This window comes from Copadichromis virginalis, linkage group LG11 (assembly GCF_057382275.1).
Source record: "Copadichromis virginalis isolate Kocher_CV1m ecotype Utaka linkage group LG11, C_Virginalis_male_GT1.1, whole genome shotgun sequence".
Classification (NCBI taxonomy): domain Eukaryota; kingdom Metazoa; phylum Chordata; class Actinopteri; order Cichliformes; family Cichlidae; genus Copadichromis; species Copadichromis virginalis.
The window spans coordinates 38,754,594-38,781,011 of NC_140628.1; the positions used below are offsets into that span (position 1 = coordinate 38,754,594).

Below are 26,418 nucleotides of genomic sequence, written 5' to 3' on the forward strand. Positions count from 1 at the left end.
CCCGTTTAGACCTGATACTCACTCTCTGGGTGGGACTTGGCTTCATCGATGGGGATCATACAACACAAAAGTTACCTGTTCTTTAATGGCTGAAGTAATATCAGGTACAATCGCAACATTTACCAGATAAAATAGATACATTTATTAATCAGCAGCGGGAGCCATACATGAGATAGATGTAGTCCCGTGTGGATAAACTGCTGCCGCTTTTTGGCTTCTGGAGTTGACAGAGTCGACTCAGATGGATGCCGGTGCTGGGCCGAGCTTCTCGGCGCACCCCTGCCGGTCTTTGCGTCTCTGTTTTTAAGTTTGCCCGTGAGTTGAAGCATTGCAGCTGGAGGTTACCGCTGCCCCTTGAAGTGGGAGGAAGATGATTAGGAAATCAAATACACAAGTTAAAGAACCGCCTGTCCATCAGAGTGGTGGTACCTACAGGGGCGTGGTAGGAAGGATGTAGGTGACCTGGTCGAAATAAAAGGGACAGAGCTGCGGGATCGCTATTTCTGGGCAGGAGGACATCCTGGTGAATATTTGATCCACCCTGTGGTTTCTCCCAAAGCACTGTCGAGGGAAGAGTCTGTACCACAGGCCTGACACCACAACATCCATGCTGCTTTGAGCCGTTGAGGCGCTGACAGGAAGTAAGCTGTAGCGAGGTGGCTGGCCTGTCATCTCGATAACTGTTATCTTCGCGGAAACAGGTAAACAAAGGTGATTCAGTGCAGAGGCAGCCACAGCGATCATTCATCTAAACGCTTGTCTTCTGAAAGCATAAATGTTATCTTACCTTAAATGTGTTTGTAACCTGCTGCAGGCGATGAGTGAGTTGTTTATCTTTAAATTCCAGATCATCACAGTTTTAAATGACGACTTTGGAATGAGTATACAGACTGTATATTAAAGATGGATGGGTCCTAGCTGACATTTTTTGGGGGGGCTCCGTGTGCCCGTCTATAGACACACCCTTACTGAACCCAAAATATGATTATCATACAGAGCAGCAGTTCAAAACCTGCTGACAGCTGACGGCAGTGCCTCCCAACGAAATGAATGTCAGCTTTGATTTCTGTGAACCAAATTCAGATTAAATGGAAATTACTGCAGTGAGCTTTCTCTACCAGCACACATCCTGCTATGCTTCCTGTGCCATTTACCCTTTAGCCACTCGCCTAGCAGGAAATTTATGCACCTCACGAAACTCATGGCCTTATTCTGGATTATGTAATTGCCAGGGACACCCTCAAAACCTAAAAGTATAAAATAAAGTCGAGCCCACCACTGATTGTATTACAGGTAAGATTTCAGGGTAAGATTTATAGATTTGTAATTCAGATGAAATGTCTGTACAAAGGTCGGGAAAACAACTAATCTCCTTTAGGAACCTGTAAAAATAATAAAGCCATAAACAGTGAACAGAGGCACTGAGTTATTAAGAATATAACAGACTTGACTTCTAAAAACTGCCCTCAGGTTTGGCTGTGGAGGAATAAAGCACATTTACACAAAGACAGCACTCAGGTACAACCCTGAGGTACTTGTACTGGAGTATTTCCACGTTATACTACTTTATGCTTTCACTCAGTCCAGAGAGAAATGTTTAGTCTCTACTCCACTGTACTTACTAAGCTTTACTTCATGCACGATGGCTAACATAGCAGGCTTAAAAACAACACATTGTTGAAGTGCACTCGTTCTGCTCATTCTCAGCTCCACATTTTTAATGTTGGACTCTACTGGAGCAGCTTTGCATGAGTCACAGTTCAAAATAATGCTTATTTGTCTTACACTGGGCTTTTGTGCTTCCCCTTGGATTTTATTAAATGAACCCAACCCCCAGTCAACATACATATAATGTGCCATGTTTCCCAAAACTGAAGGTCTATGCTGACACTTCATTTTCTCGGTACCATTCATAATATTAATTACCTATAACTGTGCTCAACCATCCAACGTGATGGACAGTGCACAAGAGAGAGCGCATCCAGGGTGGAGACGAGTGTCAGAGGTCATTTGTGACAGAAGGATAGCAGGAGAAGTGAAAGGGCAAACTTACAAGATGGTAGTGAGACCTGCTGTGACGCATGATTTTGAGACAAAAAGGTGGAAGGCTGAGCTGAAGATGTTAGGATTTCACTGGGAGAGACCGGGATGAACAGGATTATAAATGGACGTGTCAGAGGGACAGCTCAGCTTGAGCAGTTTGGAGACAGAGTCTGTGGAGAGCCAAGACTGAGACGTTTGCACATGTGCAGAGGAGGGATGATGTAAATGAGGGGCAACGAATGATGAAGAAGCTGCCACACAGGAGGAAAAAGGAAAAGCTCAAAGAAGATTCATGGATGTGATGAAGGAGGACATCCAGATGGTTAGTGTGACACAGGAGGGGGGTGACCCTTAAAAAGGGCAGCAGATAGAAGTACAGGTTAAAGATTACAGCTGGAGAATGTAATTAAAATACATCACAGACAGCAGTGATAAAGAAACATGTAAAAAAATAACCAAGGATGATTTCCATATTCATTGCTAGCTTTTATGTCAAAGCCACAGAAACAAAAAATAAAATAAAACAGTCCCCCGTGGGTCTTGGTGGCTGTTTTTGGAGCTCCTGTGGTAAAGCAGCAGCGGCCGTGGCAGGTTGTCGGTGTTGCTGAGCTCTGAGCTGTGACCGCGGAGGGGAGGAGAAAAGTGCCGAGCTGCAGCGGCTCTGCTCATTCAGCCTCCGAGCCAGCAACCAAACAGCAGCTCCAACTTCAGCGCACATCGGAAATACTGAGCAGGAAACGGGCAGCTGGAGGGACACCGACCGCTAACTGTCGCTTCACCTGCTGGGGGATAAAAACACCTTCAGGTAAGACTGAAAAAAGACGTTTGGTTGTTTTTATGATGGAGCCAAAACAGCTCCGTGTGGGGATGCTAGCCCGTTAGCTAGCCAGCTAAGTAACTAACTAACAACCTCCCCTCCGCGGATAGCGCGGCTCGGCTCGGCGTTCACAGCTGGCGAGGATCGGCTCTGAGTTGGGGTGGGAGCCCTTTTCTCGGATGTTTTTACATGATTTAAAACCAGGAAAAAGTGAGCCCAGTTTAAAGGCAGTCGGGACTGTTGTTAGCTCCACTTAAAAGTAATCAGACCCCTGCTGGAAAACTGTCGATGCGAGCCCGAGTGTTACCAAGAATAAGGGCAAACACGGGGTTTAAATCAGTATATTAGCTCTTAGCATTATTGCGTAAGCTAATGCTGATTAATACCAGCTCTAACTAACTTTGTGTCTGCTATAAAGCCCCCCGAAGTCTGTTTTTCTTCTTCTTCCGTTTTAGCTGATGTGTTGATCCTATAAGCAAAAGCCGACCCCGATAAAAGTTTAACGATGGCAGCTGCATTTACCAGGAAACTGGGTTCGTTATTAGCTAACTACTCTCTGAGCACTTTAACGTGCGGACAGAACTCGTTAATTTCGCCATTTCCCGCTACCTCCCTGCTATAAGGCAGGTTTCTCAGCCTGTCTTCCTGCCCATATGTCCTCGTATATGTGCTCTCCACAGCGGGACAAAAGGCCCAGCATGGCGGCCCCCTTCCCCCTCTGAACCCAGCCCACACTGGAGGTGAGAGAGCAGCAGAGGGGCTGCTCTTCTTTGTCCTACCGGGGAGAGGACCAGAGCTTCAGTCTGTCTCTGAAGTCGTCCTGCTCTTATCAGTCAGAGTAAACATGCTGTCACAGGTATTAAAGAGCTCAGAGTCCAGATTTATATCTTTATAAACTGAAGTGTGAGGTAAGCAGGATAAACAGTGATACAGATCATGAGGGCAGGTATTTTTTAAAAAGGTTTTCCTGAAGATATAATACTTGAGTTTGTGTGTTTCAGGAAACTGTTTGGTCGAAGCCACTTCTCTATCTTGATTCTCACTTCTGTAGTTTTTCAGGCTGCTGTGGTCGGGTGCTGTGAGCAAAGATCTGTCGGTTGGTTTTTTCTGTTTTTGAACACTTACCTTTAAATAAAATGAAATTGCAGAAACAAAATAAGTAATCTGTACTATTAGGTTCTGTTACCGAACCGTAAACGTGGGCTAAAATCACTAACGGCTGCTGGTTCTGCACCAGGTCTCATTTAATCTCTTTTTTTTGTTGCTGCTGTTATAAAGTCAGATTAGTGTGGTTGGTGCTGGAGCTGTTATGTGTGACTTTAAAACACGCTTCATGCGGCCTTATCCTTTCTGTTTCAATATAACCTTGGGTCAGATTTGCTTAGGAAGGCTGAGACTCAGTATAAGCTCTTTCTGCAGAGGAGACACTTGACCACACTTTAAGAACGTTTCTGTTCTTTTCATGCCGTTTCTTCCTTTTTCTTTTAAATAGCACCCTCTGTGGTGCTTCCTTTTTTTGGCCTGCATGAAGCGTTGGGCTCAGACCGCGTTGTTGATAGCATCTCAGACAAGCTTTTCAGGATGTTGTTGTTTCAATACAGCTGAGCAGCTTCAGCATCATCTGCCTTCAGTGTTACATGGAGCTAGTTTTCGTTACAGCATGCCTTTTGTTGTTAGTGTAAAAAAGCCTTTGACACGTTTTTGTTTCCATATTTATCACGATAAAGATTTAGCTGCAGACGAATTGCATCATTGAATCATTTCAGTATTGCTTGATTTGAACTCTTATTTTTTTAGGTGTTAACTTTTAACATCAAAACATAAATTTTTACTACCTTGAATCCTGAATGTTGAAAAAGCTGCTGTGTTGTTATGTTGTTGCTTCTGGGAGGCCTTTGTGTTGTGGGTTATCTATCCCTGAGGAGATTTTCTTATCCCCATGGCTCCCATCTACAAACTGGTGCAGGTTGCTTTGATTGTCATTAGATAATAACTTTCCCTAATGGTTTGGTGAGGAAGGCCTCACTATGGAAACAGCTTGAGCCACCAGAGGCAGAAAGAGAGGAGAGGAGGTGGAAAAAGCTGGAGAATGATGGGCTTTTTTCCACTCTGTTCTCCTTCTCATGTCTCGGTGGAGTCGGACTGAGGAACAGCCATGGCGACGTGTACCAGCTGCACTGTGATGAATGGTCGGGGCTCAGGAGGCGTTGCCATGACAGGGTCCCTGGCACGCGCTGCGATGCAGACGCCTCTTTTCTCAGGGCATGTTTACACATTATTTCATCGCCTGGGCCTGCTTGGTTGGTACTTGAGAGGAAAGGCCTGCCTGAATATGCAGAGTTTAAGTGTGCAGAGCTTTTAGGAATGATGCGTCGCTTTTTCTGTTGTTTTGGTGACAGCATCGGGAAAAATACAGCTGTTGTGTAACCACATCTGACTGCACCTCTCCATGGTCACTAACACTGTTAAATACTCCTGTCGCTCAGCCTGTTTTTGGTCAGGACGGAGCTGTTTGGGTGTTGAGCAACACCGCGAGGCGCTTTCTCAAACAAACTTGATGTCCGTTTGCTTGCCTGGCTCAGTGCTGGTCTTTGCTGGCACTAACGTGAGACTCTAACCTGAACGAAGCAGTTTATCTTGCCTAAACAGAATTGAACGATGAGTGAAATCGCTCCAGCTGTTTCTCTAAATGTTGTTCCAGTATAGGAGCCCAGTCAGTGGTCTCACACGGCCGGCTATGAAGAATTAAATTCTGTGGTCTACATTTGAGGCTCGAATTCCTAAAACCTCACTTTGAACGAGAAAATGAAAATGAATTTTAGTTCTTAATTCCCGAGTGAAGGGAAACGTATGTTCACTGTGGCGTTTCCATTTTTGTGTGTATTTCTTTCAGTGGGGGGGTTTCAGGTGTAGCTCACAGTGGAAAAGCACCGTGGCCAAAGAAGTATCTCTGGGGGAAATACTTCCCCACTTTCATTTCAGACTTTGTACCTCAGCTCTGCTCACAGGCTGCACTTTGAAAGCTCGTGATTGTGCTCCAGATAAGAAGTCGTCTCTGGTTTTTAAGAAGTAACGAGACCTCAAACATACAAATATTAAGAAGGTTTGACCCATCTGTGGATTTACAACGCCTGTAACTCTGAAAATATTCAGAGTGTAAAGCTGTAAATGTGCATAGCTTTATGCATCCATCCGTTTTCTGCAGCTTATCTGGGTCGCTTTGTTAAATGTAATCGATTGTGCACACACGCTGCCCCTGAGACGTTTGGGAATAACTGAAGTAAAGAATTAGTAAGAAAAACTTTTGCCTCGAAGGCAGTTGCAATCAGTTTTGAGCAGCGAAGCAGATTTAACGACTTGGGGGGCGGGGCTCGACGCAGCCAGAATTTCCTGCTCAGATAACCACGACATGCAAACTAAACCGCATCTAATTTCCATTGAAAATTTGTGATCAGTTTTCGCTCAGTTAAGACAGGAAGGTGTGTTTGTGGTGTTCGGCCTCTGTGGTTACCACCACGGCTGTTCTCTTTACCTCCCTCCGTGCCTGCTGTTCTTCACTTCTGTGCTGTGCCTTTAGGAATTGAACGACACTGCTGACCGTGAGCTACGTGATCTAAATATATCTCCGCTCTTCCCCCCTCGTCCCTTTTTATTTTCTCATCTGCTCTTCGTTTCAGCACTTTTGTTCAGAACCCTCTTGGCTCCTCTTCATTCATTCATGTGTGCAAACACGCCTGCACCACATGGAGCTGTTGCTGAACTTTCTTTACTTGATTATAGAACTAAAGTCAGAGAAGATGTATTTGCATATGAAATTAATAGATGCAAAGCTGCGTTTCCACCTGGAGCGATGTTGTAGAGAGAGGAATGTTAATAATTTGACATACTGTAATTAAATAAACATAAACAGTCAGATTTCAGCTGACGGTAAAAGTAGTCGATAACATCTATCTGCTCCTTTTAACCACGTCAGCCATTTATCAGCCTGTATCATACGGCTGCCTGGACTGATTTTGTAGTTCTGGCTGAGGAGTTGCAGTAACGTGAAGTGCACATGGTGAAATAGAGGCAGGTCTGTGGTTATGTTACGCTACCCCGTGGATACTTGGTGCTACCGTGATACACCGAATATCCCAGTAAAGCTCGTCATCCCTTCTTTCCGACACCGTTTGAATTTGGTCTGTAGCAGAAACGAGTAATAGAGTTAGGACGTGTCTAATACGTGCCTGTTGCTGGGCCTGGGCTGTCTTTGAGGCTTGGTAACGATCCCTTGTAGTTTGAGTCGTGTTAAAAAAGAACTTTTTATAGTGAGTAATCCAAACCACACGGGAACATTCATGACTAACCTCGTGTTGTGGTTGGATCATCTCAGACGTCTGTTTCTTTCTGCCATGATTGTTTGTCTCGGCCCATCTGGGAGCTTCAACCTGAAATTTCACTGAGAACAACTTAACCCTCATCCTCCATCTTCCCTGTGCTAATGTGTTCCTATTAGCCTGACAGTTGCTGCAGTTTAGTTTTCATCTTTAGACCCTAGCAGCTGGGCAGCTTGCTTTTGTAAATAGTTTAAATAAATAAAGATGGCTGGAGGTTGAAGTTTAATGAAGACTTTGGGTTTGGGTCAGTTTTTAACTCGGTGGTGCCTGAGACTGGACGAGCATTGTGGACATAAAGACATGCCTACATGAACTCACAGTGACATAACAAATGTAACATGAGTCTTATAAATGTCGACGGTGCTTTAATGGATTATTAGGAAATCATCATGCAGCTATTAGCCGGCCTTGATTCACTCAGGAAATTCCCCGCCCCGAGCTTATCATCTTACAGGGAAAAGCAGAATATATTAACAATGGCGAACCAGCACAACAAGAGGGACTAAAATCTACACAGGTCTTCTTAAAACAAATGAGGATGTTGTACAGAATAGACTCTTCCTCAGCACGGAAGCTGAAATGCTCATGAAACTGATGAGTCTTCATCCAAGGTTAATTTAACCTCATACTGAAGGATCGTTTTCACAGAGGACTTAGTTGAACTTTAGATATAATACAAGTGATGAAAATAAATTAGTGAGGAGAAAAAGGGTGAAGGACTTGGTTTTATCTGGTAAAATGTATTTATACAGTTGAAGCTGGTGACATAACACGTGTGACCAACATTTGTACTTAGGGCAGGGACAGCTCAGCAGGTCGAGTGGTGGCCCCAAGATCAGGGGTTTGGCTACCCTGAGGTACCCCTGAGCAAGGCACCGTCTGCACACACTGTTCCCCGCGCGCCCAGCGGCTGCCCACTGCTTCAGAGTGAGTGGGTTGAATGCAGAGAGGAATTTCCCCACAGGGATCAGTAAAGTATACATCATCATCACATCATTATGCTGGTGGGCCCGAGTCGCTCAGTAGGTTTGCTGCCAAAACACTAACAAGCAGCTGATTCAGCAAGGCAACAAAAGGAGGAGTGACCAGGAACAGAAACGGGAAACAGTGCTACAGAAACCAATTAGTCACTGCAGAATTTCAGTGTGACTCTTAGTTATGTTTCTGGGAAGCTACATGTCAGGATACAACCAAGTCTGAAGAGCTTGAAGTGAAGCAAACTGTTGCTGTTTGATGTGTGTAGATGTTCAGTCTCTCATCAAAGAAGGGTCTTCACTTCCAAAAACCAGGATCCCGTCCCAGGCTATTCAACCCCTGCTGACTTTAATAGTTCACATGATGGTGTGTGGGAGCAGTGTGTCACACCCTCACCCTTGACCCTGAGATAGTATTGACTCGTGTGATCCTTTAAGACCTGTGATTTCAGGGAGGGTCAGCGACTCTCAGGACTTCTCTGTATGGAGAACCCACATGTTTGGGGCTCCCATCAGTTTTTTTAGAACTGAAGAAGTTTTGTTGATCAGAGGCGAAATATCTTCAGGAACCTGAAAGAAGTCCTGTTGTCTTTAACTGCATAAATCTACCATGACCTGGCCTGTGGCTTGAACATCCAGTGAGATGCCTGTGGTGGCACAGGTCGCTCTCTAATGCATGTGATTGCTAGATAGAAAACACTTAAACATGGGTGTGAATGAGGCATCTTGTATAAAGTGCTTTGAGTTCTCTGGAAGAGTAGAAAAGCTATATAAGAGTCGTTCCATTCAACCTTTCCTGTTGGGATGGACCGATTCGATATTACGTATCGGTATCGCGCCGATACTGAACTAAATTACTGGATATTGGAGGGGAAACCATTAAATATCTACGCAGCTGACGTAACTGTGCAGGGGCGCATCTAGCAAAGTTTAGCCAGGGGGGCCGATAGGGCATTAACAGGGAAAAGGGGGCACAAAGACATACTTTTCTTTCTTATTCTCATTTGAAATGTCGAGCTTTTAATAAATAATTATCGGAGTTTTACACCCAAAGTCTTCATCTGATGTAAAATGTATAGAAGTCCATTACTGTATATAGTGACTGTTAAGTCTAATATACCCTAGTAAGCTAGAGTACTTTTTCCTTTGGGAAGGTACCATCTGTGCAGTCTGCAGTTCTGTTGAAGGAAGATGTTGAATCTATTTAATTATTGTTGAAAAATAATTTCTGTGCATTTAACACATGCATTAAATTAAAATTGGGGACTGGTTCACTTTTTTTTTTTTTTTGCTGGGAGTTTGCAACCCTGTTAGTTATGTTGTTTAATATTTCTGCTAAGTGCTCTTTAAAATGCCAGAATAGGGAGGATGCTGTAGGTTTACGTTTATGAGATTGATCAGTTTTGCTGAACTATGAAATATTTTAATGGTGTATTTTTTGCATACAGGTTTAACACAATAGCTTTAGTGTTTTTTGTTTGTTTGTTTGTTTTGTTAAAACTTGAGTATGAACTTTTCCAAATGCAGGAAGATGTTTAAAAAACAGTTTTATTGATTAGAAACACACTGTATCAGATTCACATCGATATCGGCAGATATCCAAATTTATGATATCGGTATCGAACATAAAGTGGTTTGGTGCCATCTCTAGTTTCTTGTTGATCGGCGACTCTTCAGCCGGCTCGGCTCGAGTTGAACTAAACAGCGAGTGGGTACCACATGTTTGACATGTGCTAATGAAGGAAAATGTAGAGATTGTATACTTGGGTGGAAAATAAGAACACAGTAATGCTGGGAAACAGAGCAGAAAAGGGTCTCTCTGATGTGGCTCTAAATGCAGAGAGGAAGACCATCCGTGCAGGAGAGCCGATGAAGTCAAAAGCACAGAACGTCACCAGACTGCTGCTCTTCCTCTCTGTATTTAGTTCACTCCTCATCCTCAGCCAGCACAGAAAGATCCATGCAGCTCCGGGCCTCTTTTGTATGCGTGTAAGTTGGCGCCTGAGCTTTATTTAAAAGGCGCTCGCTGCCAGGTTCTCCCTTTGTGTGAACCAGCTCAGGTACAGCACGAGCCGCGAGCGCTAAAGTATCTTTGTTATTTCTGCTCTTCATAAAGAACGTGAGAATAGACGGGAGCGCCACGGAGCGCATGAATTCATTCTCCAGGGATCTTCTCCAGTTGTCTAGTAGATCAAGTTGGCACATAATATTAACATTAATAGCCATCTTATCTCCTTTGGTTAAAAACTGGAATTCAAGCATTGATTTGTGTGCATTGTTGGATAACATGTTGAGGTGTCTCTCCCGTCCACCTATAGATTATATCATTTGTGGAAAATAATAGAAAATCGAGTATTTTGGATTATTTTTCAAGGCTCGATTCCCATACATTGAGTTTGAGTGATGCTTGGCAGACACAGCAGACTAATGTTCCACCCTGCTGTGCTACGACTGGCCAACACCCGACGTCCTCGCCCTGCAGTTTGAGGAAGTCTGTCAAACACCCTTTAAAGAAAACTGTGTGCGTTTGTTTTCCCAGGTACACGATGTGCTTCGTCTATAATAAAAGCAGGTCGACAATTATTCAGCAGGTGAACATGAAAATATTGATAGTGGAAACAACTTCATGGGCCGAAAACTCAGCTGCTGTAGTGGTATGTGGCACGCGCAAATGGAATCTGTGGGCAACACTGATCATAGCTGTGCTGGAATCACAAGTCGAACTGGTTCAGAAATCACATGATCATTGAAGGCGCCGCCCTAGCAGCCTCCTGTCGACTACAATAAAAGAAGATTAACATGATTAGACGGCAGGTACTAGCAGTAGGAGTTTATTCAGAGCTCCTTTGGCCCGTTAAGGCTCCAGGGTTGAATGCACTCAGTGCACTTGAGTAAATTTAGAGATGTGCAGACCTTTATTCCCTCTGTCCAGTCACATGGTTGAAGAGCAGCTTCAGACTCATAATCCAGTGAATGTGAACCTTTTAGAAAGCGTCAGCGATTACTTCAAAACAGATTACGTTATTTATTTATCTGCTCAGAGTGGTTGAGATGAATTTCCGTTCTGTGGGATTAGCCACAGTCTCTGACATATCATGTCATAAACCATATCAAGAGGTTATAGGTGCCGGGCGACATGTCAGGGGTCAATCCTCCCATCTGCTCCCAGCTCTGATGAAAGTCTTTCGCAGAGGATTTCCTCTTCTGTTTGATCCGCATGTTCTCTCAGAGGGGAAATAGGAAACCCATTTAATATCCTTCACATGAAAATCCCCCAGTCAGCTGTTAAAGAACGAGGAGTCAGATAGCATCAGTACATTTCTGCAAGTTGATCAAAGTGTGTTTTGTTTTTGCATTTCTTCATTTCCTGTCTGTCGTTTTAAAGTTTGCGTGGAGTTCCCGAGGCACTCGGTGTTAAATGCTCAGAATGCGTTCGCTTTGTTGTCGAAATGAGCAAGACTAACACGGCTTTGATGGTATGAAGGAACAAAAAGGGCTCATTTTTCTCTCAGCATATCTTTGATCACATCAGTGTCTCTTTTTTTGTTTGCCTACCTTTACAGCTCTTTTTTTTGGGTCGTCCTCACACACACACACACACACACACACACACACACAGCAAGCGGCTCTTATCTCCTGTTGCAGAGCAGGGGTGGGGAACTCCAGGGCCGGTGTCCTGCAGGTTGTAGATGTGTCCTTGATCCATCACAGCTGATTTACATGGCTTAATGACCTCCTCAACATGTCTTGAAGTTCTGCAGAGGCCTGGTAATGAACTAATCATTTGATTCAGGTGTGTAGATGAAGGGTGATGTCTAAAACCTGCAGGACCCCGGCCCTCGAGGCCTGGAGTTCCCCAGCCCTGTTGTAGAGTCTGAGCAGGAACAAATGTTCATAATGTGACCTTTTCCTGTGGGTACTTGATGCTGAAGTGCTGAAGATCCTATCATACAGTCTTCTTGGTGATGTTATACCAGAATTTTCATGTACCGATGATCTGCCTTGGAATAATTTCTGTATGTAGCACTGCTGCCACGGGTCTGTAATCTTTACCATTTCTATAGTTTTCAGATATTTTTGAGGTCTTGTCAATCTTTCTCTTTAAATACAGACCATATGTCCTCCTCTGAATGTTTTTCTATAAAAAATGTAAAAAGCAGAAGAATAGACATGGTGGCATTTCCACTAAATGACAATAAACAAAAATACACATTAAAAAATGTCCAGAAACTGATTACTTTTCAGTTAAAATAGGGTGAAATCCAAGTTCATGTTCAGGATAAAATATCGTTTGATTTTGGGTCGCGGTGTTTGATGTGGGCGCAGGTTCTCTGTCCGTGTTTCCACCAGCCACGTAGCGTTCAGTAGGATTGGGATTAGGATTAGTGCTCCGAGTGCGGCTGCTTTAACGAGCGCTAATTGATTTGTAACTGAGGATGTGCTCGGCATCGCTGCAGCAGAGCTCGGGTCAGGAAGGACGACATCATCGGGTCCTTTCATCAGGAGCAGAAGGATGCACTGCTCCGGCTGCAGATTTTGGAAACTTCCTCGACGCTGTGATGCGTGGCTTCCCGTCTGCCGCCCACAGTGGGCAGCAGGGATCTCCCACTGAGTGATTAGTGCAGGCTTTCCAACTGTGCTGTTTGGTCTCTGTAAACAAACACAATCCATTTGTTTGCCTGTGCTGTAACAACAGCTCATTGTTTGTGTGCTGAAATCGCTGACTTCAACAGTTTCAGCCAAAGGATGTCAGTCAGTTTTAACACCCGCCCTGTTTCCTCTCCTGTCTTCCAGAGCCATGCTGGAGTGACCCGTCCAGTTCCTGTCGATCCAGGGTGACCAGTGAGCGGCTTAAGGTGGATCGCATCATCATGGAATAATAGCATTGGGAGTCAAAGCTCGACCTCTTCCTCCTCGTCCTCCTCCCCCTATTTCTTTTTCTCTCAGCCTCACTCTGTACTGAAGCCTCCCCCTAACAAACACTCACCCACCCACCCACTCACTCATGCAGGACCCTTCTGACCACTCCTCCCACGCAAGTCACGGTCCACTCCCACCGTCTCTCCAGCCAGTCAGGCGGTGAGCGGCTGGAAGCCGTGTAATCCTCTGTAAAGTATAGCGCCTATACGGCTGCATATGCTCCCCTTTGTCATGGCGGCTGTTGCTGTTGTGGAGGCCTCCCTCAGGAGAGAGCAGGAGGGACAGCAGAAGGCAGCATAAAGCTCACAAAGGCAGGAAGGGTGAGAGAAGGAGACGCTGCAGATTGTTCGGCTGGAGGCGAGTGAACTTCACAGGGCAGCGGATGGTGCTCAGTCGGTGTGAGACTCCATAATGTGGGGCTGGCATTATCTCCCCAAACCAAACACAAAGTGGACCAACAGTCAGCTCTGGAGATACCTACCACCTGCTGAGCAGCAGCGGGGAATGCAGTGAGGACAAAGTGGACCAGATTTTTTTTCTTTTCTTTTTTTGTGTCTCAGTGTGGAATATTTTTCTACTTTTGTTCTGTTTGGGGGTCTTTGTGCTTACAGCCTACCAAAAGTGCCTTTTTGTGTGACATCTTCGCGTCTGACATACTGAAGTTAAATATTTCACAGATTGTCACTCACTTGACATCTGCCGTGCGCTGCCATATTCTGGATTATATAGGAAGGAAAAGGCTTGACGCCACCCTCCACTAACCCTGACAATCATCACCTGCTACGCCCGAGCAGCAAGTTCCACCTGTCTCCACTGGACCCATCCGAGCCGTCACCATGTTCAGTATTCAGTCCAAATGGCGCTACCTTATCATGTTCCTGGGCATCCAGCTGGTGGTGATGGCGCTGCTGTCCCGAGAGGGATACCAGAAGAGGGTCACTTACTTCATACGCATCTTCCGCAAGCCAGACGGGGGCGCTGTATCAGGCCGCAACCACACCACACCCACGATCAGTGGAGGGGACGTATACGCCAACCTCTCCCACCTGCCCAAAGCTCACGGCCATCGAGACGACACGCCCTACTGTCCCAAAACGTCCCCTCTAATAGGTGAGTGCTCATGCCACGTCTTCAGTGTCGATCCAAAGGTGGATTAGGCTTTTCTCCGTTTAGCCTTAAATAGATGTTCACTAGTTAAGTGGATCCATCGTAAAGGTTTAAGACAGCGATTCATACTTCAGGTAACCCTTAAAAGTTGAAGCTTGAATCTCTTGTTTAAATAAAGTATTTGGGACTTTGCGTCCTTGTAGGGCTCAGTGTAGCCTCTGAAGGTAATGCAGGCGAAGTCCCTAAAATTCAGCTCTGATTGATGAAACGTTATAGGTCATGAAAGTTTTTTGGCTTGTGAAGTTGAGCCAGTTGGGGTGGTTCAGGCATCTGACAAGGATGCCCGCTGGGCAAGCTGTTCCAGGCTTTCCCTGCCTCGGTGTTCCTCCAGACAGGCTGGGAGAGGGAGGTCTGGGCTTCTCTGCTTATGCTGCTGCACCCACGACCCGGCCCCGACAAGTGGAAGAAGGATGGATGGAAATGTGGCTGTAATTGAACTTGTTCAGCTGTAGATTAGATGCCATGTTTTGGTGCAGGTGCCCTCGCCGGCAGTCAGCTGAGTGTGAGCGAGGACTGAAGTGCACTTTTATGCTTAAATGTTTCACCCTCACTACTGTAGTGTTCTCATATGCACAAGTTAGTAACTTCTGATTTTGTCTCACCTTTATTCAAATATAGTGTAAATATTCTTGTAATAAACAGGCAAACTAGACCAGTCACACGAGCCTCACTGCAGGGTTTTTCCTTTTTTTGCATATTTGAGTCACGTGACCTTTTTTTTTTTTTTTTCCTTGTTTAGCTCTGCGTTCAGTCTCAGAGAGGATAAACAAAACAGGTGGTATTGACTTAATATTAACTGAAGAGAAAATGGAAATGTATGCAGCACTTTTGTGCTTTTCGTTCCCCCGTTATATAAAAGCAGTATGTTTGTTCCTGTGGCTGACAGTCATGTTAAACATCATTTGAGTCAATGCGAGTTTGCAAGTAATACCTGTGAGCTGAAAGCTCTAATCACTGTTCTACAGCTCTGGCTGCTCTCGGCTCCTGATATGGTTGTCATCGAGCACAGAAGCCAAACCTACCTGCTGCACAAACCTTCTGTTTTGAGGAGGCAGCCAATCAGAAGAAAGCTGGATTAAATGGAGCGGAGTCAAAACAGCTTGTTTCAGACAGAACTGACTCGTTAAAAGACGATGTTAATGAAGATGTTAAATAATGAATAAATACATTTAAGAAGTGGAAATAAAGAATAACAGCTTGTTTACTCTCAGCTGTGTGTCATTAACACGAGCCAACCAACCACATTTTTGGCGTAACCCAACAATAAGTGGCACAAACCGCCTCTCCTACATTCCAAACCAGTGTTGCCTCAGGCCAACATCGAGCCTCTTCAGAGCAGCCTCTGAACACGTGTCAGCGCGGCGCCATCACGCTAAATAACCATTGTCAAGAAGTTTCTACTGGTTCCTTCTGCTGTATCTTCAAGAAAAGAAACTGCAGAAGGAAAGTGAAGATAAATCCAGTGAGTGATAGAGGGTTTAAGTAAGAGAAATATTTCAGTTCACATTAAACTTAAAAAACATGTTTGTCCTGACCCAGACACGGGCTCAGAGCCTAACCAAATGTTACGTTTAAATGCTGTCCCTTTGAAATCAGATTTATTATCCGTGATGTAACATCTGGCTTCTGAGTGCCTTTTAGCTTTGAACCTGAAATCACGCACCTGGTTTCAGGTTTTATATAAAAATAGTTTGTTTTTCTCAGCGTGCTCTCTGTGTGGTTCCTTTCTCAGAATCAGTTCAGTTAGAATCAAAATACCTGTGGAGATGAGATGAGATTGACCTGGTTCAAGTTGCCTCTCAGATGAAGCCTGTACACAAACTCTGACCCCACAGCTGATCTGCACTCAGGTTTCCTGAGTGTGTGTGGATGGTAACAAAAGTCAGTTTTATTGCCTCCAGTTCACTTTAGTTTCAGTTTTTGTTATTGTCCTTATGGATAAAAGCCAAATACGGTTCTCACGTGTCACTCTGACCTCTTTAAAAATATTTAAATGTTCCTGCATGTTTCCCGTATGTCTGTCTGATATACAGGAAAGGATCTGTGTTTGATCACTAACAGGCTGGGGAAGGAGCGCCTGTGTGATCTTAGTGTCTAAAGGGTGTGACACAGTCGCTGCTTTTATGGTGCTAAGTTTATGTCCATCAATCATCTATAAAAACATGACGCTGCAGAGGGGTCATGACCTTCTCCACCCTTTTTCACCTGCTGTGGGGAAAGTTTCAGTCAACTCTTCATGTGAGTCGATGTCATCAAGTGAGCGCGCCTTACATTTCCTCTGGTTGTCATATTTCAGTGATTTTGTCCTTTCTGTAAAACAGATGTTTTTGTGGGGGCATTTCAGTGCGCTGACAGTCGTGTAGGCCACGTCTTTGGCTCTGTGGAAATGACGTGTGCACAATAAATGTAAGAGATGCCAACCATACGGCTGCCATCAAACCACTGAGCTCTGTCACACCGTGTGAAGGCACCATAAAGCTTGTGACAGTTTTCCACCTGAAGAGGTCTTTTATGCTCCGTGTTTGCCAGGATTTGACGTTAAAAGGAAACTGCTCTTTGTACCAGGAAGCTTTGACTATGAGCCCTGAGCTCACTGCGCTCTACTTGAACTCTTCTGTCAGCTCTGTTCCAGCTACGCCGTCTAAACCCAGAATCCTGCCGCATGTTTATTCAGTAATTTGAAACCACTTGAAGACCATGAATTGATATGAGGGAAGAAAAAGACTCTTGAAGAAAAAACAAAGATGTTCGTCGCTGTAACACAAAGACAAACGAAACCTGCTGGAGGTTTGAGCGGCTCGGGTTCCTCCACTGGAACAGCTGAAAGGCTCGGGCGGGGATATTTGTATTTAGTCAGTTTGAAAACAGAAATCTGAAGCTGACCTGGGTAGGCGGCACACCTGCATCTGTAACCCACCACCTGTTCACGTGATCTGATGAGTCAGCAGGCGTTGGAGCGACGTGGCTTTAAAAAAACAAACGTCAGCTTAACCTTGATTAATGCAGTGTGTATATATACTTTTAATATAGTGACAAATTTTCTCTCCTTTTATAGATATGTTTTTCTGTCCCCCTGACCTCAGGCGGGCGGCTGGACGAGCAGCGCGTGCAGGATTGTCAGACTGATCTCTACATTACAAACACGGCTGACTTTGTGCTTTTAAAGCTGACGTCTGACTTAATGTCATTTCAAAGCTTGATGTCACAAAGGACGGCTCTCGTACCCTGACCACATCATTTGCTTTCTGTCCGGTAACTATATTCATTCTTGGGCGTAATTTATAACTTCTTTCCACAGGAGGGCCGATCCACGTCAGCTTCCCGTCACGCCTTAGTCTGGCCGAGGTTGAGAGGAAGAATCCGCTGGTGGTGCGCGGAGGACAATACAGGCCGCCGGACTGTGTGGCGAGGCATCGCACGGCCATCATCATTCCCCACAGACACCGAGAGCACCACCTCAAGTTCCTGCTCTACTACCTGCATCCGTTCCTGCAGCGGCAGCAGCTCAAATATGGCATTTACGTCATCCACCAGGTTTCTATTATTTCTATTTTACACTAAAATTCAGAAGGCGGTTGGAAATTAATTTTACTGTCTTTGTGTTAATGTTTAGATTTATAATATTTGGAGTATTGAGGGTTTTTATTGTCTAAGGTGATGCACTAGTTGATGCTTGATAAAGAGCGCCCTCTGGTGTGTGGTCACTGGATGTGCATGTTGGATGATAAGAAATCTGAAGCAGCTCAGAGGTTTAATCTGTTTAGAGCTCACTGATGTTTCACTCTCAGCTCTTTATCTCCTGCGCCTCTTGAGCTGGATCGTACCATCACACTCTGTGATGATTTTCAATTAAATGCTTTTATAAATGATATTTTTATTAGTTTTGCTCAGCTGGATTCAGTCACATTCTGATAGTGCTGTTAAATGTGTGTTTAATGTGCTGCTAGCTAAACTTTCTAGTTCATTGGCGTCTTATTTATCAGAGTTTATGTTACACAGCTGAGTCGTGGCCCGCGGTCACAGGACATCGTTGCATTCGTCGCTCCATCAGGTCTCTCCTGGGAATGAGACACTGGGTCTCAGTGGGACTACCTGTGGAAAAGTAAATGAATAAAATACAAAAAATGTACGTTTGGTCCCGCTAGATCGTAACCCCCAGTGGGCGGGGCTTATGTCTCCTTTGTTCTTGGATTCTCCAGCAGCGCGTCGGTTCATCCTGTCTGAAACAAGCTCCTCCTCCTTTTATGCAACAGTCTTCTGATTGGTTGCTCGTTTCACACAAACTCCCTGAAATGCTTTTAAAGTGTACCTCACTAATCCCTGTTTAGCACAAACATCACAGCGTTTCTGTGGCTGAATATTTGACCTGCTGAAGTCTGTTGTGCGTCCTCCTTTGAGTGAGAACGTCTGGCTTTGTGCATTTTTCATTTACACAAATATTCCGTTTAAACTTGTTTCACGGTCACGTGAAGAAACATTTTTGTTTTTCTTCTGCAGGCTGGAAACTACACCTTTAACAGAGCCAAGCTGATGAACGCCGGTTTCCGGGAGGCCATGAAGGAGGAGGACTGGGACTGTCTCTTCTTCCATGATGTGGACCTCATTCCAGAAGACGACCGGAATACGTACGTCTGTGACTCGAACCCCAAGCACGCGGCCATCGCCATGGACAAGTTCGGCTACAAGTATGTCTGAGAACGACCGATACATGTCGTGGTTTCAGTGCAAGCTGTAGAATGAAGTGCTGTATGAAAGCAGTCCTGTGAGTGGGCAATATTTCACTTTAGTTCAAATAAACCAACCAATAGAAAAAGTCCACAAGCCTTCTCAGACAGCCCTCATTTGTCCTTCAGTGTAGCCCCTTTTCCATTAGCACCTGCTCGGATCGCCACTACAATCCGGTTCTACCTAACATGCATGGTTGTCCTCGTAGCGACACGTCCGAGCGTCCTGCGACGTGACTAATATGCGGCACGAACGCTACAAAAAAGTGGATGTCGAGGTGACGATATGCCTGCTGCTCTGTCTGTGGCTTTTCACGGCCTTGTTTTTGTAGCCGTTCCCGTCGTTGCCAGGTTTCAAAAATGGCGGTTTCATGATGACTCATCGAGTGATACTGCTGACCAGCCAATCACTGACAAGCATTCTGATGACATCACATTTAGTACCTGCTCAGATCGCTTGGGGACCCCGAGAGAGCAGATACTAAAAGAAGGTACCTCTACCCGGTGCTGTGACCTAATGGGAACCCCTGAAAACTGTGGCGACCCAAACGTAGGTGCTGATGGAAAAGGTGCTGCTTTGCTCCAGGGTGTAACACTGGCTCAGTCAACACATTTAGATATTAAAATGAAATAAATTCAGATAAAATGTCCTGAAAAAACAGGATGAGTTGATTAGAGTAACTCGATAAAATGAATTAAAATATAATGTGACAAAAATGTGTCATGATGTCAGTTGTAGAAAAGGTTGCATTTAAAAAACAAATAATACATAAATAAAGCAGCAGAATAGTAAAGGTACAATAAACCTTACTGTTAATGTAGTTTTTCTATATGTAATAATTAATGTGCTAAAGAGCTCTGTAACTAAAAAAGCATCTATCATGTGTCCAAGTGAAATGTATTGAATATAATCTCTGTGGTAAAACGGTCCAATCAGCAGAATAAAGCAAAAATAACTTAATGAGTGAAGAATAAAATAATAATATTCTATCAGTGCAGGGTAGAAATACCCAGATGTTTCTCTGCTGGACAGATGTGTTGGCTTGTTTAAAGTTCTTACTGGAGGGGGCCTGAGGTAAAGAAGGGCAGGTTTTACTCGAGCTCGTCCACCCCACGTGGTTACTGTTGATTTGCTTTTATCTTTACTTGAATTTTATCTATACTTTAATTTGAAAACATTTCCCTTGACTTGAAAGTGTTTGTGCACTGCTGTAGTTTTAAATGAGTTACAGAAATAAACTTGGCTCAGTGAAACTTTAGCTTCTGTGTTTGCTGCATGGACCCGGCGACTCTGCAGAAGCTGCATGTGTGTGTTTTGTTATTTAAATGCCAGAGTTCAGTTTCCACACACCTGCCATATATTCTAACCTGTCTGAACAGTACAGAAACTAATAATAAAACCCTGATGCTCTTTATTCCGCTTTTAATTTGTCTTGTTTTCTAATCCTAACCCTCTCCAGGCTTCCATACAAGATGTATTTTGGAGGCGTGTCCGCTCTGACGCCCCTGCACTACCTTAAAATGAACGGTTTCCCCAACAATTACTGGGGCTGGGGCGGCGAGGACGACGACATCGGAGTCAGGTGAGCATCGTGCGGTTCGGTTTCAGGGTTCCTCATAGGCTCCACATGAAAGAGCGAGGCAGCCTCTGTCATATTGCATTTTATGCGCTCTCGCATCCATAAACTGTCCGGGGCAACAGTAGAAACCTGTTATTGATCAGGTGAATTCTCCAACAGTCACCAAGAGCACAAACATGGTCCAGAGATCCTGACACAGCTGAGTCAAACATTACTGGAGACCGAGGCTAGATGTCAGTCAAAGTGACCCCACCCCTGAATTTAACCCGTAATCATGTGGGAAATGCTGTGCGTGTCCTCAGTGATCAGGAGGGGTGATCGGTCTAACGCTTGTTTCTGGTCTCCACAGAGTCTCTCTGGCTGGCATGTACATCACTCGTCCTTCACTGAAGGTGGGCCGGTACAAGATGATCAAACACAAGCTGGACAAAGGCAACGACGTGAACCCAAAGAGGTACTGCGGCCCGAGTGCTCGCTGGGATAACGAGATCTCAAGTCTGAGCACAGAAACGACCAGACGTGACTCGCTGGCCATAGTTGGATACCAGAGTTAGACACACGCTACGTCACAGCTAGCTGGAAGTTGGGCTGCGTATCGTCACAGATTTCTAGAATTGATTCGATTTGAATCGAGGACATTTTGCTTCGGTCGGAAATATTATAATTCTTATTATTTATCAGTACATATACATATTTTTATATCTATAAAAAGAAAGCTGACACTTGTGAGACTTGATCAAAGGTGTGAGCATCACAGCAGATGCCTTTGTGTCAAAGAACTGGGGATAAAACTACGGAGCCCCGCAGGGGACATGGGAGAAAAAAATTAAGACGGGCTTTTGCGAGATCTCACAAAAGTCCGTCTTAATTTTTTTTTTCTCCCATGTCCCCTGCAGGGCTCCGTATAAAACAGAAAAACATGAAGGAGATTTTATTTTTTTATAGCAGATGACCTTAAAAATATTCAGCAGTAGATCAAAAACAAAAGAAAACCGCGAATCAACACATGAACATGACCTGATGCTGCTGACGTGAAGCAGAGCAAAGTTAGAGGTTTGATTAGAGACACAGCTGAGCGTTTTGCAAGTTTGCATAAATTTAAACAGTTTAAATTTCTTCAGTATTGAACAGCAGAAATGAAAAAGTCATTTAAACCGCAGCGGCCGACAGCGCTGTAAACAGCTGTAGACTGGTGGGTAACAAGCAAGCGAATGGGAAACAGTTCTTGAAGTAAACAGCGAGAGAGAGAGAGAGAGAGCTGTGCATGAAGTGGAGGCAAAACAGCAAATCGGAGGGAGTTCATGACGACGTGTATGTGAAGCGTAGTTTGCTCTTCTTTGGCTGCTGCTTCAGTCAATTTTGACTGAAGAAAGATGAAACCTGCAGCTTCAGAATCTATCGCGAAAAAAAGACGTAAACACGGAGCCGACGCATCTGATGTTAGCGAGCTTCATTATGTAAATTTTGTCCGGAGCCTGAATGATGCAGATTTTGAAGATATTAAAACCCCACACTCCAAAACATTTCCTTCTTCATTCCGACACACGCGTCCTGCAAAGATTTCCATACTTTGACACTTTCCCGACTCTTCTCGGGTCAGCTGGTCATTTTTCCCGTTATTCCAAACAGTCGTGCATCCTACAGGGATTTCCAGAGCGGTGCCACATCATCACCTCTAACATGTGTTTCTCCTGCCTCCCTTTGCATTTTCATTTGTTGGCATGTATAAATGCTGATACCGATGCAGATCGGCAAACTAAAATTAGTCGGTGTTGTTCAGCGTTGGCGCTTTAGGGCAGTGGAAACTGGAAACTGTATCTTCTAGGTCGTCTAAGGAGCTCGGAAGTAAAAGAATCTGGACGTCTTTAAGTTTCTTGAAGATGTTTAAACTCTCATCTGAGACGCTTCTTCAGTTCTGAGAGTAAACGGTGGAGCGTCTCAGGTGTTTAACCCTTAAGAAGGTCGTTGACCAACTATTGGTCATGTGCCTCATCACATGAGCGACTGTGTGAAAAAAGGTCATTGTCAGCAGCGGTTTTGGGCGAGCTCATTGTGAAACCTAGCCCCACCCTATCATGTGACTGAAAGATGGCCATGGACATAGATGGCTTCTTTCACTCCTGTTTCAAACATCCTCAACGGAGTGACCTTTGACCTTTAGGACAGAGAGGTGTAATGTCTTCAAGAAACCTAAAGAAGTCCAGACGCTTTAGTTTCGTGGCTCCTTAGACCACGATGAACCTTCAGACATCTTTTAGAGGAAACCTGGTCCTGAGTAAATTACAAGTGAGGCCACAGGCTGTTTTTATTTAAGCCAGATTACAGTCTGTTCACATGTTTGCTTATGGACACCTGTCTACTGTCTACTGCACTCTCGAAGTGGAAAAGTGTTTGTTTGTTTGTAAACAATGAAACAACGAGGTCATGATTTTGCTGTAATCAAGCCGCTGTGCTGTTTCTCCTGGAAGAGTGAAGATGCTCTGCTTCGTGTGTCTGTCAGGTTCAACATGCTCGCTAAGACGCGTCAGACCTGGAGGGCGGACGGGATGAACACGGTGGAATACGAGGTCATCTCGCGGGAATATCTGCCCCTGTACACCAACATCACCGTGAACATCGGCACGGAGGCCGGCCTGCACCCGCCGCCCCGGACTCCCGGCCCCGCTCCCAAGGCTGAAGCTAAAGACGCCGCTGAAAAGCTCAAAGAGAAGTAGTCCTCGCTACTCTCACTTCAGACGGATAATCCTATCAGTACATGCTGTATGAAGGTGTTGGGTTTTTTTCCTCTCGATTTTTCTTCTGTAAGTTTTGTCGCCCGAGTGTCGCTCCGCCTTCACGTCGTCGGGCGTGCTGGATGATGAAACACCTAAATCTGTTAAAGATGGATCAACTCTTCTAAGTGATGTGCCGCTTCCTCCGGTCCTGCTCTAATTTATTCTTCTGAGGGAGCCGCAGCCGAGAGAGGGGGGCGGGGCTAACAGTTGGACTCTATGAGTTTATATATCTGCAGCGCTGTGGTCGCTGGTTTAACCGTGTGAGGCCTTAGAATCTATTTTTTTGTCTCGTCTTTTCACTCGTACCTTACTCTACCGAGGATGGTGGATTTGAAGGAGCAGCAGTCGCACTGTGTCAGCCTCTCGTCTCAAAGCACCGAAGGGGTTTTCTGTGCTTCTGTTACCGTCAAGGCAAAGTTCTCGCTTCTGCACACCTGTCTGTGAACACCTTTGTTTTACAAAGACAAACGTATCTTTTAAGATTATAGATGAGCTTGTGGAAGTACAGCGGGAGTGATTTCATGGTGTAGATGAAGTTACGGCTCCTCTTTTTTCAGCCTTTTACACCATCTCCTTAAACTTCAGTATGTCTGACGTCTTCTGATTGAATTCATCTCTTCTGTCTGAGTTCAGTGGGGTTAAGCTTTGCATCAAAATGGAGTCTTTTTTTCTTTTCTCTGATGCTTTATATGCAGTGAATTTGGATGTGACACTAATTATCCTCAATCTGCACAAATCTGGGAAATTAAATGGAACGATGAAATTCAATGGTCACATTCATTAAGCTAATCAAACATTAGAAGAAAACTGTAATCAATATTTAAGGCCAATGACATTGGGCAATATTTGGGGTACTTTATGTAAATCCTGGTGTTTTTAATAATTGTTAAAATCCTTTGGAAGAGGTTTCAAGAGATGACGACACACTTTAGTGTAATGCCAGTTACATTACGAGTCACCTTAAATAAGAACTTGTTGATGGAGCTGAATAGAAATGCAAGAAGTTGGTGGTGAAACACTGCCCCCAGTGGTCAAAGTTGTAGTTACATTTTGTAACTTTAAGGTGCCTTTAAACTATTTTAATTACTGAAACAAGAACACTGAATGATGGCCTTGCAGGAAATGACAGCGAATCATTTTGGTACAAATTATTTGAGGAAACTGGCACCTGCTTTACCTATTAACCACAGAGATCAGCAGCCACCCACCCAAATAGTGTTTATGAGGTGAGTATGGAGGGCAAAGTTTGTGTGTGTGGGGGGGAGGACATGCATTTACTTTTGTAATTTAAACTAAATAAATAAATAATGTGGTTTGAAAATGTAAACATTCAATTTTTATGTAATACAGATTATGTAGACGACATGAGGCGGACAGACATTAGCTCAGTCTTGATTATAACTGGTTAACTTGCCAAACAGACAGAATTGAAAAAACACTAATGTAAGTATGAATAATGCATGCAGGTGTTGAATATTATTTTTTTTAACAAACTGTGCACCAACACAGAAATGGCTCAAATGTAGTGTTTAACAAGAAAGTATTTATTTTCTTGTTAAATTATGCCTTTATTTTGTTAGTCCTCATTGTATCCTACATATGCCTCAGTTTCTTCCACTGACAGATCTGTGTGTGTGGGGGGGGGGGCATCGTCACCAGTGAGGCTGGCTGCAAAACCAAAGAGGATGCTGACGGTGTGAAAAGCTGTGAAATAATAAAGTATAGTCCAAATATTTGTGTAACACTGTCGGTGCAGAAACACTACAGACCACACAGTAGTTTTCAGGTATCAGACAGAGACTGTATGTAAAAGATGGCAGATGTGTGGACTTCCTGTTTCATGTGGCGGTCCAGAATGAGCGGGCCTCTGAGGAGTCGCAGAACCAGCATGTACATTTATTAAAGTAAAAAAAATTTTGATGGGAAGGATTGATGTGATGTCACAGTGGCTCCGTCCATCATTTATATACAGTCCATTATGTACGATGCGATGAACAGGAAGCAGTCAGTCCCCTCGACTGGCTCTACATGTTAGTGCAGTCCTGTTTTTGGGGCCACCTGCTGGTCGTTAGAAAAGATTGCAGGTTTAAGGCACGATGCTACAGCCATCTTTTATATACAGTTTGTGGACGGGGATCATTTTTGACGTTTTTTGTTTTTTTTGCTCTGTAAAGACCTTCGTTTTGTCCTGTCCTGTGTGAAGACTATGACTTTACTCTGAAATCATATTCAACCTTTGGCCTTACACACTCATATAATATCGTCTATATATCTGTACTGGGAGTTGGCATGCATGGCCAAGAACAACTTAGTGCTGAATACATATCAGTGCTCACTTCAAACATATGAAGCATGCTGTGTTGTGAACTGGAAACTTGTATTTTGAGCATTTACTTCAGCGTATCAAGCCGCCTCTACCTGTGAATATGTTTGATTCTTTAAGCTGCTTAAACGTTTTCTTTGGTTTGACTCCGTTCTGATGTGAAAATAGAAATCCGTAGCCGCAGAGTGAAGTTACCCAGGATGATGTAATTGAGTTATTTCTGCACCCCTTATGAATTCTGCACAGTCCAGAGTGGCCTTAAATTCATTAATAAATGATTACTCAAGAAGACGTGCTGACTCTACTTCTTTGGGGGTGAGTGTGTATCATAACTGATAACCGCCAGCCAATCAAAAATCACTTATTCAGCAGCTTTCAGTAAAAACAAAAGTTAAGGGGCTTTTTTAAAAACATTTACACGTCTTACATTTATGAGAAAGACTGGCAAAGTTAATAGAAAAAATGACACATTTATTAGGAAAAAACCAGCAAAATTCTGCAGAAAATTAATAATAAAGCTGGTAAAAGGAAGAAGCAACGCTAACACAGTATGTATGAAATGTTCACATTTAAAACCCCTGGAGGGTCTTGGGTCGATTTGTGGCTATTTTCAAATTTTGATTACATGCCATTTGCACAGTGTTGAATGGACTATAGCCAAATTCTCCAAAAAAAAAGTTTGATATGATTTTATTTCAAAATTCAAGTCTGACTTCCTTC

The 26,418-nt window shown here is 44.1% G+C and overlaps 1 protein-coding gene and 1 long non-coding RNA gene across 3 annotated transcripts; one reads left to right on the forward strand and one right to left on the reverse strand.

The window, feature by feature from the left end:
* Nucleotides 1–118: 118 nt before the first annotated feature.
* LOC146699461 (uncharacterized) lies at nucleotides 119–3,707 on the reverse strand. Of its 2 annotated transcripts, none has more exons than XR_014922835.1 (4): nucleotides 3,640–3,707; nucleotides 788–2,825; nucleotides 434–687; nucleotides 119–353 (listed from the first exon to the last, which is right to left on the reverse strand). It is a non-coding gene; the product is annotated as an uncharacterized LOC146699461 (long non-coding RNA). The 2 variants fall into 2 exon arrangements; XR_014922834.1 differs by lacking the exon at nucleotides 3,640–3,707 and adding an exon at nucleotides 2,954–3,631.
* Nucleotides 2,783–25,989, forward strand: LOC146699462 (beta-1,4-galactosyltransferase 3). Its single transcript, XM_085472398.1, has 7 exons — nucleotides 2,783–2,848; nucleotides 13,005–14,240; nucleotides 17,596–17,831; nucleotides 18,795–18,982; nucleotides 20,482–20,604; nucleotides 20,951–21,055; nucleotides 23,102–25,989. The coding sequence occupies exons 2-7, from the start codon at nucleotides 13,967–13,969 to the stop codon at nucleotides 23,313–23,315; spliced, it is 1,140 nt and encodes a 379-aa protein (XP_085328524.1). The 5' UTR covers nucleotides 2,783–2,848; nucleotides 13,005–13,966; the 3' UTR covers nucleotides 23,316–25,989.
* Nucleotides 25,990–26,418: the final 429 nt, after the last annotated feature.